The 19,219-nt window shown below is 42.5% G+C and overlaps 1 protein-coding gene across 4 annotated transcripts in view; it reads right to left on the bottom strand.

The window, feature by feature from the left end:
* SPPL2A (signal peptide peptidase like 2A) overlaps positions 1-18,613 on the bottom strand; it is a 30,386-nt gene extending 11,773 nt beyond the window's left edge. For 2 of the 4 annotated variants that reach the window (XM_075506116.1, XM_075506118.1), the window contains exons 1-7: positions 17,981-18,613; positions 13,967-14,086; positions 12,524-12,706; positions 11,563-11,652; positions 8,046-8,179; positions 5,462-5,613; positions 576-672 (exon numbers count right to left, since the gene is read on the bottom strand). In XM_075506116.1, coding sequence (XP_075362231.1) covers positions 576-672; positions 5,462-5,613; positions 8,046-8,179; positions 11,563-11,652; positions 12,524-12,706; positions 13,967-14,086; positions 17,981-18,034 — 830 coding nt within the window. In that variant the 5' untranslated portion in view covers positions 18,035-18,613. The remainder of the gene's footprint in view (positions 1-575; positions 673-5,461; positions 5,614-8,045; positions 8,180-11,562; positions 11,653-12,523; positions 12,707-13,966; positions 14,087-17,980) is intronic. The other 2 variants (XM_075506115.1, XM_075506117.1) reach the window with 1 other exon arrangement.
* Between the last annotated feature and the right edge of the window lie 606 nt (positions 18,614-19,219).

The following is a 19,219-nucleotide window of genomic DNA, read 5'->3' as shown; positions in this document are numbered from 1 at the left end:
GTACAGGTTAGGACTGTAACCGCTAACTTCTAACACAGAAGACATGAGCAATGTGTTGCCTTCGCAAGAAAATTAAAACTCGGTCTGTCACAGGTACAGTACAGATTAAGATGAGGGAAAAAAACCCAATCCGCTATTGCCTATAGCGTAATACTTGCCCAAAACAGTCCACTAAGAATTGGAAACTTTAGCATTCTCATTGCCAAGAAAACAAAGTATGTGCAGGATCTTCCCTTACAGAATTAAAGTGAGCACACCCTACAGGCAATCAGAATTTTGTAAAACTGAGCTCAGAAAGCCAAGCAGAGCCTTTCAAGTTTGATTATAGCAATGGTTTCAAATAAAGGTAATGCAGCAAGTCTCCCACAACACTATTTTAACTGGTGACTATGCTACGGATACCTTTAATATCTATTAAAGGAGCTTGTAATTTTCTTTTGTAACAATCCCGCACACTAAACCGTACAGGAAACAACTTATCAAACTGTTCTCGTATTTTCACCGTACCTTGAGTAGCAACCAGAAAATACCAAAAAGAGACGTTATATTTATAATAGTTGAAAGGTGTACAATACCTGCACTGCCCAAATGGTATTTCTCCTATTAATGCCGCAAGACAGTTGTATAGACTCATTGCAGATGCCAAGCAGAAGACTGATATTATAACATACACTAAATAAAAATAATGGAAGATGGGAATCAGTGACAAAATACAATAGAAAAAAATAGCAAACAGGAATCAAACACAGTGATGTACATCTGATATAAACTGTTAACAGTTATAGCACTGCTCAATAGTGTCACTGGAGACCATAGCCAGCTGATTACAGGATGTGCTGAATTCTGAGTGTCTCTGCCATGACAAGAGTTCTCATCAAGCAGAGACTCTAGTTTTGAAATTTTTGAATTTAAAACTTTTTTTAAAATTTTTCCTCCCTTTCTTTAAGAAAAATATGCTATCTGTTACTGCTTCCACATACTTTTATTTGTTTACAGCTAAAACCAAAGTGCTATTTTACAACTACCAGCTTTCTCAATTTCTGATAATACTCCTCACTTTAAATTTTCCTTTTCATCACTTTGTCTGCTTATGCATAAAAATTTCAGCATCCCCAAGATCTGACTGATGATTTAGGTGGCATTTTAAGATACTAAACACCCCATCCCTTCCAAAAATTTCTATGTAGCTAGGAATCACCTGGTGAGGAAAAAACCCTCTATATTCCATGTTCTAATGATAGGGTTGAGTATCTATGGGTAAGAATCAGGGGGAAGGCCAACAAGGCAGATATTGTGGTGGGAGTCTGTTACAGACCACCCAACCAGGATGAGGAGGCAGACGAAGTATTCTATAAGCAGCTGGGAGAAGCCTCACGATCGCTAGCCCTTGTTCTTGTGGGGGACTTCAACCTGCCGGATGTCTGCTGGAAATACAACACAGCAGAGAAGAAACAGTCTAGGAGGTTCCTGGAGTGTGTGGCAGATAACTTCCTGACACAGCTGGTGAGTGAGCCAACTCGGGAAGGTGCCCCACTGGACCTCTTATTCATGAACAGAGAAGGACTTGTGAGCCATGTGATGGTTGGAGGCTGTCTTGGGCAGAGTGATCATGAAATGATAGAGTTTTTGATACGTGGAGAAGAGAGGAGAGGGGTCAGCAGAACTGCCACCTTAAGACTTCTGGAGGGCAGACTTTGGCCTATTTAGGAGACTGGTCGAGAGAGTCCCCTTGGAGGCAGCCCTAAAGGGCAAAGGAGTCCAGGCAGGCTGGACATTCTTTAAGGAGGAAGTCCTAAAGGCACAAGAGCAGGCTGTCCCCAGGTGCCAAAAGACAAGCCGGCGGGGAAGAAGACCGGCCTGGCTGAATAGAGAGCTCTGGCTCGAACTCAGGAAAAAGAGAAGAGTCTACGACCTCTGGAAGAAGGGGTGGGCAACTCAGGAGGACTACAAAGGTGTAGCGAGGTTGTGCAGGGAGAAAATTAGAAGGGCCAAAGCTGAGCTAGAGCTCAATCTGGCTACTGCCATAAAAGACAAGAAAAAACACTTCTTCAAATACATTAGCAGCAAAAGGAGAGCTAAGGAGAATCTCCAGCCTCTATTAGACCGGGGAGGGAACACAGTGACAAAGGATGAGGAAAAGGCTGAGGTACTTAATGCCTTCTTCGCCTCAGTCTTTAATAGTAAGACCAGTTCTCTGGTTACCCAGCCCCCTGAGTCGGAAGATAGGGACGGGAACCAGAATGGAGCCCCCATAATCCAGGGGGAAATGGTTAGTGACCTGCTGCACCACTTAGACACTCACAAGTCTATGGGGCCTGATGAGATCCTCCCGAGAGTACTGAAGGAACTGGCAGATGTGCTCACCAAGCCCCTTTCCATCATTTACCAGCAGTCCTGGCTAACTGGGGAGGTCCCTGCTGACTGGAGATTAGCTAATGTGACACCCATCTACAAGAAGGGCCAGAAGGAGGACCCGGGGAACTACAGGCCTGTCAGCCTGACCTTGGTACCGGGGAAGCTGATGGAGCAGATCATCCTGAGTGCTATCACACGGCATGTAGAGGATAACCAAGGGATCAAGCCCAGCCAGCATGGGTTTAGGAAAGGCAGGTCCTGCCTTAACCAACCTGATCTCCTTCTACGACAAGGTGACCTGCCTAGTAGATGAGGGGAAGGCTGTGGATGTTGTCTATCTAGAGTTCAGTAAAGCCTTTGACACGGTTTCCCACAGCATTCTCCTGGAGAAACTGGCTGCTCATGGCTTGGACGGGTGTACTCTTCGCTGGGTAAAGAACTGGCTGGATGGCCGGGCCCAAAGAGTGGTGGGAATGGAGTTTACTCCAGTTGGCGGCCGGTCACAAGTGGTGTCCCCCAGGGCTCTGTGTTGGGGCCAGTTCTGTTTAATATCTTTATCAATGATCTGGATGAAGGGATCAAGTGCACCCTCAGTAAGTTTGCAGATGACACCAAGTTGTGCGGGAGTGTTGATCTGCTTGAGGGGAGGAAGGCTCTGCAGAGGGACCTGGACAGGCTGGATCGATGGGCTGGGGCCAATTGTATGAGGTTCAACAAGGCTGAGTGCAAGGTCCTGCACTTGGGCCACAGCAACCCCTTGCAATGCTACAGGCTTGAGGAAGAGTGGCTGGAAAGCTGCCCAGCAGAGAAGGACCTGGGGGTGTTGGTTGACAGCCGCCTGAATATGAGCCAGCAGTGTGCCCAGGCGGCCAAGAAAGCCAATGGCATCCTGGCTTGTATCAAAAATAGTGTGGCCAGCAGGACTAGGGAAGTGATCGTGCCCCTGTACTCGGCACCGGTGAGGCCGCACCTCGAATCCTGTGTTCAGTTTTGGGCCCCTCACTCCAAGAGAGACATTGAGGTGCTGGAGCGTGTCCAGAGAAGGGCAACGAAGCTGGTGAAGGGTCTGGAGCACAAGTCTGATGAGGAGCAGCTGAGGGAACTGGGGTTGTTTAGCCTGGAGAAAAGGAGGCTCAGGGGAGACCTTATTGCTCTCTACAACTACCCGAAAGGAGGCTGTAGAGAGGTGGGGGTCAGTCTCTTCTCCCAGGTAACAAGTGATAGGACAAGAGGAAATGGCCTCAAGTTGCACCAGGGGAGGTTTAGACTGGATATTAGGAAATTTTACTTCCCTGAAAGGGTTATCAAGCATTGGAACAGGCTGCCCAGGGAAGTGGTTGAGTTGCCATCCCTGGAGGTATTTAGAAGACGTTTGGATGAGGTGCTTAGGGACATGGTACAGTGATGGTCTTGGTAGTGTTAGGTTTACAGTTGGACTTGATGATCATCTTAAAGGTCTTTTCCAACCTATACGATTCTGTAACTCATAGTATATTGTGTATTCTAACCTATGGTAAGCAGCCTGAAATGAGGACAAACAATAAAAGAAGTTGTTTGCTAGTTGGGGTTTGGTTGGGGTTTTTTTGGTAGTGAAGGTCTGGCTAGAAAGCAATTCTGATACCTACGAGAAGATTACTGAAAAAACAGGCATGAAAGGTGGATTTTATACTTGTAACCAAGATCGTGTACCATTATGATCTGTTAAGCCCCCAAGAGGCAAAACAAGAAGTTTTGCACAACAGGTTCCTCTGAAGTCAGTAAGAAATCAGCTGTTTAAGGAATCTCAAATTTTGAGGCAACAATGCAGAATTAATAATGCCTGAATACATACAAAAAGAGATCCAGAGAACTCCACCATAGAGCTCAGCTTTGCAACTGGCTTTGTGCTGGAAACATTCCCTCCCTAGTATGTCAGTTACAGAATTGATCTTTCTGTATTACAGAAACTCCAAATACTGATATGAGGACTTACATTCACACACTTCAGTAGTGACATATCAAAGTGGGGGTTTTGTGGTTGCTTGTTTTTAATTAAATACAGATTTTTTTTCCCTGGGCCAGCATGTCATACCGTGGTAACAGCTTCTTTACCTCCAAGAAATTTCATATATGTCTGCTCCAAAGTGCACAGAACTAAGGCTTCTTAGCAAAAAGCTATTACATATTTTCTTTGAACCATTCACATTTCTGCCTCCCCCAAAAAATTTGTTACTCCTCTCCCTTTCTCCTTTAAGAAGTCTCTTTCTTCACTTCTTCCTAAAGCTCACCTGAAACATCTCTGAGTAAACAGGGGACATTTTTAAGCTAAACCTTTTGATCACATTAAAAGGTTCATCAGTCTTGTAGTGGGACAAGTTTAGTAAAGGCAGCATTGCCCATAGTCAAGATGACAAAAGCTAAACAAAATCAGAAGTCAGGATGGTGAAGCTTCTTTTGCAGAAGCAGGAGGTTAACTGGTAACAAATTCTAGGAAAGAGTGAATTTAGGAAGCTTTCAGAAAGAAAGTTACATTGTTTGTATGAAAAAGTGTCATTTAAAACAGTGTACATTTTCTGGTTGCATGGTTTGAGGGCGGGGGGGGGGGGGGGGGGGGAATCAACCAACAGTTTGGAAACTCCGTTTCACTGAAATTGCATAATTCAAGAATTTATCTTATTGATAGTATGTCTGAGTTTATTCCATTATGGTAATGCCATTTTGCCTGATACTTCAATTAGGGCACTGCAACCACAAACTCAATGTCAATGTAGCAACACCTAACAAAACCTTTCACTCCGAACACTACTAAGTGATCATTGCCATCCTCCCAAGAACATCAACATACATCATATACTTTTTTTCACTAGTCCCTAGTCACCTCTCCTCCACATGACTTCATTCAGAATAAGCACTGTCAAGGCAGCCTTTGTAAAGAGAGCAGAAAAAAGCTTCTCTCTTTTTTAAGTGGCAACTACATCTTTTCGACCCTCAACTCATACATGGAGAGGACATGTATGAGTTAATATAATTACATTAATTTTAGTTTAGAAATCTAGCTTTTCAGACTTAGACACCCAGTAAGACAATGCAGAAAAAGAGTCGAATGATATTATCCACTGTTTCTTACCTAACCATTTGTAGAAGAAATAAAGTAAGACCAGCATGACACAACAGATGACAACAAACAAGATAACTGTTACAGGGGTGAAAGTAACATTTTCTTCCTTCTTCCGTCTTGTTTCTCTCTCCCCAGGACTTGCTATTGCTTTCAAATTCTCACTGTTTTAAGAAAACAACAAAACACATTTACCTCAGACAACAGATTATGAAAACATTTTACCTAGACCAGAATTGTTGGTTACTGACAGCATTTCAGTCTAATCCTTCATACCATTATTAGACTTAAAAATTACAGAAAAATGTTGTTGCATCTGAACCCCCATACGATAGGGTTACTATTAGCTGTCTAAACCCTAGACTGCCATAAGGCTGTCAGGATGCAGACTGCAGTAGAGCAGCTAAACCCCAAAACATTGATTTTGAATACACTGATTGGCTGCGCATAGTTAATGCTATCTTGATAAGGCAGAACCCTGTCTGGAAGTGGACAAAGTGACTCACCAGCATGGTGAGTCCTTCCCAGCCAAGGACGTTTGACCGTATTTCTATTCGTATCCATTACTCTCATATTCTTGGCTTAGAGTAGGATGATTTGGTATGCCTATTGTTTCAGTTTCTCTCCATTTTTTCATGGAGATATGTACTTCTAATCTAGCATAGATCACAAGGAAAACATTCTTAACTGCCCTCCTTTCCAATCGTGTGGCGATTGCCAACTTTAAGGAGTACCCCCAACCAAAACCCTGATCCATGTGAGGAAAAGTAGTCCAATATCAAAACTCTTAAACTCCTTTTCAGGATGCACGCATTCAACTTTATTAGCACTTCACCTCTGACTACAATATTTCTTGGGCTAAATGTAGTCAATCTGATAAATATGCCTATGATAAATCAAAATCATGGGTATTACACAGTTTCAAAACATCAACTATAGACATTAAGTGTCTGCAAAAACCATTCACATCAGCAGAATGAAGCTAGCTAAGTACTAGTTCTTTTACCCTTACACCTCATAATTACAGAGTAAAGGAAGAGAGGGGGTGTAATTGGGGATTTTCACTGGGAATAAGATTTCTGTGCATACATACTCCATATTTATACCTCACCATGCAAAATAAGGAGACTTAAATTGTTGTGTTTGTTCTTTGAGCAGATAGCCCTACTACTCTTTAGTACAGACACTAGTGCAACTTGCCCATCAGATAGCATGTTCCTGATGAATCCCAGGACCTACCTACAAAATGCTGAATTCAGCACTGAAACAGCTACCTTCAAAAGAAAAAACCCACAGGAGTAAGACACTTTGTTAGATGAATCACCTTCTCAGAGGACATGCTTTGAATAAGCAGCTTTTAAAAAAAAGCTCACCCTAGATTTATGAAAGTGCACTTTAACAAGTTTAATATAATTACATCTAGGTTTTTTTTCAATATGGGAGACAGCATCACATTTTCTTATTTTAGCATTCAGTGCAGCCACACCTTATAGCACTGCAGGGTGAAAAAGAAGCATAATCAGATCCAACCTTTAAAAAAAAGAAACACACACCCCCTCCTTCTACTTCTTTAATCTCTCTAAAATCACTAGATTTGCATAACTAGTGGGAAAGAGGAAGCTGTTGATATCACATATAATCCACTCCCTGTTGTTCTGGTGAACAAAGCAGGAGAACACCACTGAGAACAGGAAGCCTAGGTAGTAACGCACACTGGTCCATTCAACATATGCAGACATCCAAGAAATACTGCAGAATAATACCATGCTCTGAAAGACCAGCTATATGCAGTTTAACCCCAGACTAAAAACAGTTCTGTGCATCAAGTGTGCTTCACTTCACTAAAAGCTGCACACCCCTCAAGCACTGTGCAGAAACCCCTACTACACCTCGTTTCCCTGCATTTGCCATTATTCCACACTTCTACTCCCTCCCCTTCCAGGCACAGGAACTGCTGCTGCCTCCTTGCCCCTGCCTAGTCCTAGAGCCACTATTGCCCCTGGCTCTGTTGCTCCACCAGATAACACACAAAGCTGAAGCAGATAAGCCTGGCTGGACTTTAACTGTCTGGAGCCACCTAGACACTGCATTCCCCAGTGCTCCTAGTGACAGAAGTGCAGTGCAGAGACATCCCAGGTGGTGCTGCACAGCCAGCTGGGATGAAGCAGTTGTACAGATCCCTGCCAATGCAGACACTACATACAACTACATATAACTCCATATGTATCTCTTGGATCACTGGATGTTAAAGGTGTCATTAAAATACCTACTTTCTATCATGGATACTAGAGTATTATGATGCTAGTTATAGAGTATTTGGCAATTTGTCAAAATGTTAACTCATTCCTCCTCCCAAGAGCTGCATTATCCCTCAGGGACTTTTACAATCTACTACTCAAGGTTCCTCAAAGACCTACAGTGATGTTTTCAAAGGTTGCAATGCTCAAGCATTTCAAGGCAAAGCAGCTAATTGCACCTAGAGCTTCTAATTTTTTAACTACCAACCTAAAAGAATAAAATTTCTCACTGATCATAGTCACAGTTTTCACAAATTTGTAGTTCACATAATTTAAGCAGTTCCATTTAACAAACTTACAGTTCTGCTACTCCGCTCCAGTAGCCTCCTAGTGCCACTGTAAACACAGCAATTAGGAAGATGACAACCATACTGTAATCAAACTCTGGCAAAGGTGGTGAATACAGAGTCACATTAACTTCATTTCCAAGCGTCTACAAAAAAAAAAAACAACAAAAAACCAAAAAACAACAAACAACCAACAACATACAAGTTGGTCCATAAGGACAACAAAGAAATTATATTGCTTATTTTCCAACAAGATGCACATCATGATTTCCTGCTTTTAACCTACACAATGCTGAGAGCAAGTTTTCAATGTACTGGACAAGACATCCCATATATTTGCCTTGGTCATTCTAAAGAAGCAATGTTTTCCATGGTACCTTTCAGGATGGTCAGGTTTGACAACAACCCTATTACTACTGCTGTGGAAACACATGGATACCACAAGGCAAAATGGTACTCCTTTGCACTCTTTCAACACTTCTGACAAGTTGTGCCTCTAGCCCCACAGCTTTTCATCCCCCAAATATACCAAGTACTATCAGAAACTTCTGCTCTGCAGGAAAGCATCTCTGAGTCAATGAACTTGAAATACAAACTCACAGGTCCACTGAGATATCAGCAGAGGTCTACCTCTAGCTCTTGAAACCACAAAACTCACCGTTCAGGTATAGGGACAATGCTTCAGACAGGACACAGTGAAAACTCAAGGTGGCAGAAAGTTACTTAACAGCTTTACACGAACATGATTTGAGATGGATTCAAAAGAAAAGCAAGCAATTTCATGCTACTTAAAAAAAATTAAGACCAAAGTAAAAAACCAATCAGCTGAAGGACACTGAAGATAGGAGGGAACACAGAGACATAACTGATACCAAATTGTACAAAAATCTTGAAAGCAAACCCAAGATGCTTCATTTGACTGCAAGGAGAAATTTAAGAAACAAAGGATGATAATTTAGCAAGAAATGGAAGGTGGTAGGGAAGAAAGGTTTGATGTTGTAGTCAAAGTAAGTCAAGGCACCTAAAGCAATCCTGCAATGAAAACAGTCTTCAGAGATGCAGTAGAAAACCAGATTTGTTAACAGCCTGCATGTGGGATAAAAGCAGGAGAGGAGATGAACATGCCAGGCAGGTTTGGCTACAGGAAGATCAAAGTGGCAGTGGAGAGACCGAATGGGAAGCCAAGTAGTGTAGTGGAATATACTGGCCATACGTGAAGAAAGCTGATTCATTTCAGCATCTGAATTATCTAGCTACAGATATTAACCTTCCTGCAGGCTAAAGAAGTCAGAATCATTCCTTTGCCTGAAGTTATGGAAGTTCAGAAAACAAGAAAGAAAATTAAATCCTAGTGAAACATTGCAGTGGTATGAAGTGGAACATAACATTAGATAAAGCCAAAAAAACCCTATTCAAATTACAGCATCCTGCATGTAAAAAAAGAAAACAAAATCCCAAACAAACCAAAACACAAACAGACACAAAAAAGTGCCAAAAAAACCCCAAGAAACCTAAAAGCTTATACTTTTTTAGTATTAAATTCCAACATGTCTTAATTCAGTTTTTCCTTTAAGTTTCATAAATCTTATAAAGTATAATTCACATTAGAATCTTGAGTGATTGTTTCTTTTTGTTCCTATTGTTCTGCTCTTCACTAAAAACTTGCAAAGTCTCAACTTCCACCACAGGGAGCACTAGAATCAAATACATTGCATCAGATAACAACTCTACAAGAGAGCTGTCCACTTACTGGAAGGTTGGTAACACTCTGCTATTGCTATCAAGACTCATAGTACACCTGACTTGAATGGTGAAAGCTAACAGAGATGAAGTCTTCTAAGAAAAAGTAGAAAGAATGCTTATACAAACTAGCTACCCTCAGACTGGTGCTGTCTCTCTCTTCTAAATAAAAGGAGAAAGTTGGAAGCCTTGAAAAGAGTTAAAACAGAAACACAACTGTAGTAGGAAGAGTACAACGGCTACCAGCTTCTAAGCAGCACATATCATTCAAAACAACAGCTGCCAGTGACATGACAGGCGGCTTTGGCAAAAACTACATCAGAACTAGGAAAGGATCCCTTCTAGTCTAGGCTGTGTTCCTCGCTACTTTTACAAAGGCAGTCTCATTATAAGACAAAACTGAATTCTTTGATTCAACAGCAGTACGAGACATCATCTGGCACACTAATCTACTAGCAAAGTTACTTTGGTGAATTACTATAGCTATACAGAAGTGATTCTGCATGACACCACCCCAAGCAGCACTAGGTAATAAAGTGGTGCAGAGACAATTCAGAACAAATTAGGGATCTAACCTTGCCCTAGTTCCCTTTCGTGTTAGTAGGGCATATCTTAAAACCACTCAACTAAGCAAACAACACTTGTCTTACTTGAAGGAACAAATTTCAAGACAGAGGACAACCCGAACCAAAGCACAGTATTCACCAAGACTATGGCAGACTGAGGACAGTTATCACAAACCTTCAGTCATGTCAATGCTCCGCAAGAGCCAATCTTTAATGGGAACAGACAGAAAACCACCAAAGTCCTATACATCTAGGCATGGTTTCAGTTTGCATACTTACCTAAGACAACCTCCCATGGCAGCTCTGAAGTTTAAGAGCAGAAATGGTGAAGTGAGCTTGCAAATTCAATCCAAGAAGCTAAGACTACACAGGTTAGTGCTAGCCTCTGCTATTCACAGAAAAACATGTGCAGTGCAACTCCTGCCTAGCAAACCTATTTAACACTAAATAAAAAACAAAACAACAACAAAATAACAACAGGAAAAGCCACACCGAAGAAAAGATACTGTTTTCTTTAAAGCCCTCTGCAATATTCTGTATCCTAATATTACATGTCAAGGAAAACAAACTCCAAATACCCTGAAAACAAACTCCCCTGCTTGTAAAGCGTAGGAGATAGCATAACTCCCACATTTTAATGACAGACGCTTGGCATCTCACCATGAACTCATCGGCAGAAACTCAAACTATACTGCCTATCTGCTCTGTAACAGATACTGTCATGCTATATAAAGAGAGCTCATCATCTAGAAAAGACAAAAAAAACCCTCAACTTCCTCAAGATCCAACCTGCTAAGGTACTGCTTGCCTGAAAGATATCACACCAGTATATACAAGCTCAACTGTTCTAGCTTCTGCACTAAAGGAACAGCCCTCTCAGGCTATAGCTCTTGATGTATGTCAGGCATCTGCAATTGTATACAAGTCCACTGGAAGACTGCTTATCTTGTTTAAACAGGAAGACTTCTAAGATTACCCTCCCTCCAGTTAGGTATTATGTTTCCCTTTCTTAGTGTTCCAATTAATCATTCTCTCAAATTAACCTGAATTAGGAAGACTAGCACTTCCACAACTTAATATCCATCCTCTTCTGTGAAACTGAAAGCAGTATCTATGCACATTCAAATCAGGTAGACATCCATATCTGACCTGAAATTATTTTATTTATTTGTTCAAAACCTAAGTTTATACAAACCATAACATGCCGAAGTTATATTACTTACCAGCTGCATATCTACTATGTCATTATATCTTATAAGAGCAACTGGAAGAGTCACATCTTCAAAATCAGTCTTGTTATCTGAAAGAGGAGACTAAAAGAGAAAGTGTCAGTGATAAGAACGTTGAGCCTAATTGCAAAGCAAGTTAGATCCCTAAAAGCACATTATCCTTTAAACTTCAATGTATTTGTAGAAAGTGGGGAAAAAAAAGAGCTTATTCATCACCTTTTGCAAAAGGTTAATGAAGACAGATGTACTTAAATAAAAACAGGTAATACTAGCAACACATCTGGATTCATAAAGTTCTTATGCTTTTACAGTATTACAAGGGTATTACAAGTATTACTAGTATTACAAGTATTACGAATCAAAACTCTGTTTTTATTCTCTATGCTTTAAAAACAAGATTAACTTTTCATGATAATCACACAAATTCATAAATTGCAAATATTTGTTCATACATGTTGCAGCTGTAATAGAGAACAAAAAAGCAACAGAGTATCTGTAAAGGTATCTCAAAAAGCCTTTTTTAATTTCCAATTTTGGATTACATTTTCCTAACTTATTTTTGTCACATGTGTCTAAAACAAAGTATCACCTTAGATTACAGGGATTTCAGAGTACACTAAAATTAGGGAATGATAAAGACAAGCACTTGCATTCAGAAACATGATTAAAGATACAAGGAACAGACAAAAAATACAATTCAGCTGTAGATACTTTTAGATGATATAACACAGTGCTGCACAGAGCTAACTCAGAATGACCCTCTTGGTCTCAGGAACAGCAGTCGCACCAGCACAGCGCTCTGTGGGGAAGGTTAATGACTCATGCTGAAATCCCACATGTTGCCAGAGTCCTCTGCTTTTGGGGTTTCTCTCAGCTAACCCTGCACAACACTGCATTGGACCAAATAGATAAGACACTGTTTCACTACAGAAGAAAACTATATGTTGTAACTTACCAGCCTAGGTTTACTGGCAATCAACAGCATTTTAGCACCCAAACTTTGTGCAATTCTTGCTTTCTCCAAAAAAGTGCAGTTTCCTCTCATCACTACAACTGCTTTGTCCTTCATTAAGCCAGAAGGAACTTCAGAAGAATTGCAGAGTACTGTAGAAGTCAGGTTTTCCAGAGTCCTGAAAGTCTGCAGAGAGAAGAGGAATGTGATGAAAGTAGGAAATTTGATACTGCAAACTAATCTAGAAGACATTACTATGCTCCCTAATTTGAGGTTTGCCAGAAAGAGGTGTAACAGAAAGGAATCATTAATTCAGGAATATAAAATCAGAGCAGCAGTTTCTGCAGCCTGCAATACTGAGGGACATTTAGAGCAGTGTATAGCTGAAATATCTGACTGTTTCTAAGCAATTTCACAGCAGTTGTTGCTATAATTTAAACATAAGAAACCGGTTATATAGAAAAATCACTGCTTGTAGTTCTGGGGAATCCAGTGTACACACTGTGATATTTCCAAGCTTCACAAACCAAAAGAGCACTGACAGATACAACATAACTAGAGTTCTGAAGTATAATACTTGTTCAAAAACAGTTGGTGAGTCTGATAACATATTACTTATTCCAAAAGAATTAAAGAAAAGACTTCTATCCTTATTTCAAAGTTCAATTCCACATTGACAATTATTTTAAATTATTGTCAGTTTTCTTTAGTTAGTCAAGACATCCCAGCGGCCAAAGTAGCACAGCAAAGATATTTGGGGCTGACAAATGATTTTTACTCTGTTTTACATTGAGTTAACCTGCTAGTGAATGACAGGAGGGAAGGGAGACAAGAGTGCCTTGATCATTTCCAAACACAAAGTATTTCCTGTTTATCAGAAGAGTGCCTAAAGAAAAAAAGATTTGTTTCTGCCTCATACCCCAGTTTGGCTCAAAGACACACACTCCAAAAATATGGCATGATGATACATTCCAGATAACCTCCTATTCCACCACATGTTTTCAAGACAATTAAACAGAAGATCAAACTGATGAATCAATATAACAAATCTGTTTCACAAGCTTACAACATTTTTGTAAACAAATAAACAGAAGTTTTACTCCCAAATCTAAAACTTGGACATACTGATAACACCCGAAGGAAAAAATTAACAGTATCAGTTGAATATATAAACTTATTTAAAACCAGTTCTAAGCACAGAGAGAGTATCACCTTTATAAACTTTAGGAGCTGACTTTTTGAAGTACAGAAATGTTCACTATCGAGGTTTTTTTGTTGTTTTGCGAGGGACGGACAGATGGGATGGGACATGACACCACACAACCCAAAAGGGTAAGTATTCAATGTAGCACCTATTTAACTCAAAATTTTGAAGACCAGTTATAGCTGATCCAAATTCATATTGCATTCTAGTTTTCTTAGGGAGTATGATTATAAGCTACTTACTGCATTGTCCAGACTCTTTGGAAGAGATATCCAATTAGAATTGTAAATTATGCAGTAATCCTTTGTTACTGGAGGCACACCATTTCCGGAAGCATGCAGGATCCCCTCATCTGCAGTTACCTGCAATAAACCAGGGTGTTCTGAATTAAACAAAGTTCAGACTATCAGTATACAGATATTCTTCTAAAAACCTGTTAGGAAGAGAAAGAGCTGTTTGGAGAAAAGAAATGTATTCAGTTAATTATTTTATATATTGATTGATTCCATGAGAAATGGGTAGCTTGAAAGCAGGATGGCAAAACAGTAAAAATCAAGTCACTGTATAAAACTATTTATCCTCATTTCAAATATAATGTATTTGTTACATGTCCAGTTCATGTCACCAAGCAGAATACCATCAAGAAACCCAGGCAAATGATTTCAGATTCTGTCTCCTATACTTTCTAGTAAGTGTAAAATTTTACATAGAAAACAATTAAAACAGTACATGGAAAAGTGGATTAAAGTCTTTCTCTCCTTGCAGACTCTACAATTTTCCCTACTAATAAAGGTATTGTATGACAATTCCTAGAATATTTTTTTATCAATTAACTGTAAACACAAAGAGATCAACTAGTGTACTTTCAGAATAATTAGTTAAGGAAATACTGGTGCCTCTTAAGATTACTCTTGGAATACCTCATGTAATGATTTCTGTTATTTACTAATACATATGAATTTTAAAACTTCTGGTAATTTTAGGGATAGCTACTTCTCCCCAAGCATTAATATACTAATAAAGGTCAGGTATCTAAGTGGATGAATGAACAGACTAAGGATTAGATATAGCTACAGCTGCGAAGTACTGAAAACAAATAAGCGTCCTTTGGATCTCAAAGAAGTGTCACCTTAAGAAAACTGGGAGATGATCTCATTTTGACTGTTTTTCTTGAGAGAAGAACTGACCTCCATATCAGGAAGTATCAACAGATTAAAAAAAAAATCAAATCCTGTTGTAAATTGCAGGTTTGTCTGAAAGAACACTCAGATATTAAGCTAGAAGCAGGCATGGGTAAGGGGGGAAAGCCCAAATATTTGTCAGATGTACAATGCTAATTATCTACAGTGCTATAGAGGCATTTCTCCTCAGGCTAGCCTATCAGTATTCTGCAGCAAGTGAGAACTACAGAGGAAAGAAAAACATGCGACAATATTGTTTCAGAGGTTTATGTCTGCCTGGTTTGAATAGTAAAAAACCTTCTCCACAGGAAACCATTATATTGGCCATAGAACATGAACATCTGCTGGGAGAACTGTGTCAAAGGGGCTGAGCACATTAACTGTTTAACATATAACAGTTCTTCAGCTGTCAGCTAAAATAGGTTGTTCCATGATTTATGATCAGCACAAAAATTATCAAGCTTCCCCCTTAAGTGCACTCACCTAAAAGTATAAGCTAATGGCAAATTAAAAGCAATGAAGACTTCCAACAGGTGCAAGTCCCAGATGTTTGCATCCATTAAAAGCTCTTTCTGCTTCATGAAGTAGAATAATACATGTTTTCTGGGTTCCCAGAAATCAAGCGTTAATGCTACACAAGCGTAAGCCTACCTGGAAGGAGTGATTACTTGCTTATTTGCATGTTTTGTTTGGAAAGCTTCCCTTCTCTGGGGATGAATCAGGAAACACAATTCTTGCTCACGAGGTGGGGGGAAGGAGGACCAGAGCATGACGTTCACGCTCACATATTTATTGCTGAGCTATGACGACAGCATTTAATAGTTAAAAATGAAGAGAAACACTACATGCTACACCTCACTTGGAACATCTCCACTGAAATCCTGCTGCATCCAGCTGAACTTTTATTATTTTCTAATTACTTCAGTATCCTTCTTTCACAACAGGCAAGGGCTACTCGTTTGGGTACGTGGCCTTGCAGTCCAGCTGTGGCACTGAATAGTACAAAACAAATCTTGCTCTCAGCATACGTGAAAAGTAAAAATTTCTTACTGAGCACAATTTCAGTCTTATTACTTAAGTAGAAGACTAAGAGTGTGTCCACAAAACTGCTCCTGAAAAGATTAACCTGCTTGCATAGGCTGACTTGCTCCAGCATAAACATGTTCCCACATGGAGTGGAGGTGTGACAGCTGTCCTTACCTAAAGGGGCATCATCATCTCCTTTCACTGCAGGTTCAGACAATTCCCAATGGCCCCTCACCTTCAAACAAATTTCTTCCTAATTTTGACAGGTGGGTCCATCATATTTCCTTCCTTTACCACCTTTAAACTTTTCTTGTATAATTCCTTATCTTTGATAGAGAAGAAGACATCTCATACTGACTCTTAATCCTTATTTTTCTTTAACACATCCCTGTCACTGCAGGGATATAAGATAGGGTGACTTGAGCTTTGCAGTGCACCAGTAACTCCACTACATAGAATACTGGAAGTTATATGAACCAGTGGACACAGAGACCAAACCAAGCCTATATTCACAATCCACCACAGTTACTGTCTAGATAAGACATACAAGAAACTCAAAGGTACAGAACAGGGAGAAGGTATTTTGTCCATAGCAAGTAACAACATAAACCTCACAGAAACATAAAAAGGTAGGAAAAAAATAGCCATGAACAGAACAAGCATCATTTTGTAGTTCTGCCCCTGTAGTTCTGTAGTGGCCCTGCAACACACACAAACTGCCCCTCCTTCCCTCCCTCTGGGCATTGTGACCCAGGGGAACCGGTGCCCATGCTCAGACTGCAGCAGTGGTCCTTCCCCGAACACCTACTACCTTCCAGAGCGCTAACTCCCCACGCTGTTAGTCTCAGGATACTGTTCTTGAGGCTGAATGACCTGGTCTAATGCTCACCACTGCTACAATTGCATTTGTAGAGCAAAGGAGGAGGCAGGACACGGGGCCTCGAGTCTTAGAGAAGGGCAGGAGAAGCCCCTTCCCTTGTCAGCAGCAGCAAACCATTGGGTTAAGGAGCAAAGCCGCTCTTCAGAAAACCCCAACACAACTAACGACAGCTGTGCGGGACTCACAAACAGCGAGGGAGCACTTCGTACACAGATGCAAGCTACTTCACCCAAAGGCATTCTCAAGGCACTAACAAACTGTGCTGCACACCTACTGTTGAGCATATCCAGTGGTGACTTCCTACACAGGGAAGTACTCTGCATCCTGCCTTACCAAAACAAGGTAAAAATTATGTTAAAAACAAGCTAACAAACAAGCAAACCCCAGCAACAAAACAACTTAGTGGAGCAGCATTTAATAAAGATATGCCCTTCATACTGCTTAAGCAGATTACAAAGGTTTCTGGCTTCCCCATTTCACTACTCCATCAGGCAGAAAGCCATCTACCAGATTTCCATGGCAATATACACCTCTGTGCAGCGAGAAGCTGCAAAAACGTCCCATATAGGAAGCAAAATGGCACTTAAAATGAACAAGCCAAAAGCCAGGACACATACACACACCACGAGCTTCCCCCCTCCCCCAGTATCCCAATTTAAATGCCTCTAGAAACAACACCAGCATTTATCTACACAGGCACCCAGATCTGTCATCCAAACCCACCAACGCGTGACCGGAGCCCGCGCCCGGCCTGTGCTCCCCGGGCACAGGGGAGAGGGCAGGGGCTCGGGGGAGGTGGGGGGGACACCGAGGGGCCTTGCCCAAGGCAGGCCCGGGAGGCCCGAAGCCACCCCGGGACGCACTTCAGAGCCAACGCGCTCCCGAGGCGTTTGGAGGCGGAAGCGCACACCAGCCCAGCCGGAGGAGACGAGGGCTACGCGGGCCCTGCCCGCAGCGGTCAGGGTCCTCCAGGGAACGGTTCCAGGGGGATAAAGCGGATAGAGGAAGCCCCTCAGCCGGCAGAGGAGGGGGAGCGACGGGCGGCCCGGCCGGCCCCGCCGCCACCCGCGGCCCTGCCGCCACCCCGCACAAGCGGCGCGGCGCGGCCCAGGCCGGCCCGGGAGCCGGGCCCCAGCGCCTCCCGCGGCGAGGGCAGCGCAGCCCCTTACCGACGGGAGCAGCAGGCCCCACAGCGCGACCCACAGCAGCCCAGCGGCCCTCATCTTCCTCAGCGGCCGCCGCCACCGGCTCGGGGAAGGGCCTCGGCTGGGCTCGGGCTCCCCACGGCCGCCACGGAGCCTTTCACCGCCGCCGGCTCCCGGAGAGGCGCCACTTCCTCTTCCGTCCGCCGCGGCCGATGGGGGCGGCTGCTCTTGCCGCCGGCGCTGCCGCCGGGACGCCGCGGCCGCCGCTTCGCCTCCGCCGCGGGGACGCCCGGCCCCCGGCCGCAGGGCGGTGCTCCCGGCGGGGCGGCGCCGGGGGGACCAGTGCCCCGTCCCGGCTCCTGCTGCCGGGCCCGGTGTCCCCGGGGCTGCTTCCCGGCGGGGCGGGTGTGAAGGGGTCTATGGCGAGGAGAGCCAGGACGGCCCACGCGTGTTCCTGCTGACAGCCGGGGCCGTCCCTTGCCCTCTCGTGTTTCTTTTTGCCTTGTTCTTCCGCTGTGGCTTTCTGAGTGGTCAACAGTTGTCGGCTTGTCGGGCTTCCCACCTAGCAGCTCCAAGGTGTGCGGGGTTTATGTACTTAATGCTACCTGAAACCCGTCATAGCTATTACAAAGAAAAGGAAACGGTCAGTTTTGCCCCACATCTCCCAAGACAAACGTGAGTATTTCATCTCACTCCATCCTTCTGGATGACCAAGCACACCCACAAAGCCATGGGAGAGGGGTACGGTGAGGACAGCAGTGGCACTTCAGTGAGAGCAACAAGTACAAGAAACAGCAAAACATGACCTATAAGAAAAGGTTGAGGGAATTTGCATTGTTTGCACTAAAAAAAAAAAAAAAAAGAGCATTTCAGAGATGTCTTCCAGGCTTTGAAAGCATTAAAAGCGCTCTGATGCACCAGATGTAAGGGCCAGCAATGATTTGCAGGAAGGAGACTGAAACAGCTCTGTGATTTACCAGCTAAGGAAGTTGTGCAACATCTTTCACACTGGTTATGTAGTCCATCAGATTCCGTCTTATACGAGCACATATGGAAGATCTGTCTGACCTAAGCACTTAGCTATGATGAGTGCTCTAAAGATAACGGAAGGCTGAGACATATGTGAAGTTGTTAAGGGGGATTCATACTGGGATGTGGAATGTCTAATCACGAATTACTGTCCTTGGGAGTAAAGCACATCCTGGAGAAATACATAACCTAATTAAGATGTTTTTGGACAATCTGAAACTGCTAGCAGAAGTG

The sequence above is a fragment of the Mycteria americana genome, chromosome 6, assembly GCF_035582795.1.
Source record: "Mycteria americana isolate JAX WOST 10 ecotype Jacksonville Zoo and Gardens chromosome 6, USCA_MyAme_1.0, whole genome shotgun sequence".
In the NCBI taxonomy this organism is placed as follows: Eukaryota; Metazoa; Chordata; class Aves; order Ciconiiformes; family Ciconiidae; genus Mycteria; species Mycteria americana.
The sequence above is the reverse complement of the archived record's forward strand: the minus strand, read 5'-3'. Positions and strand labels throughout refer to the sequence as shown.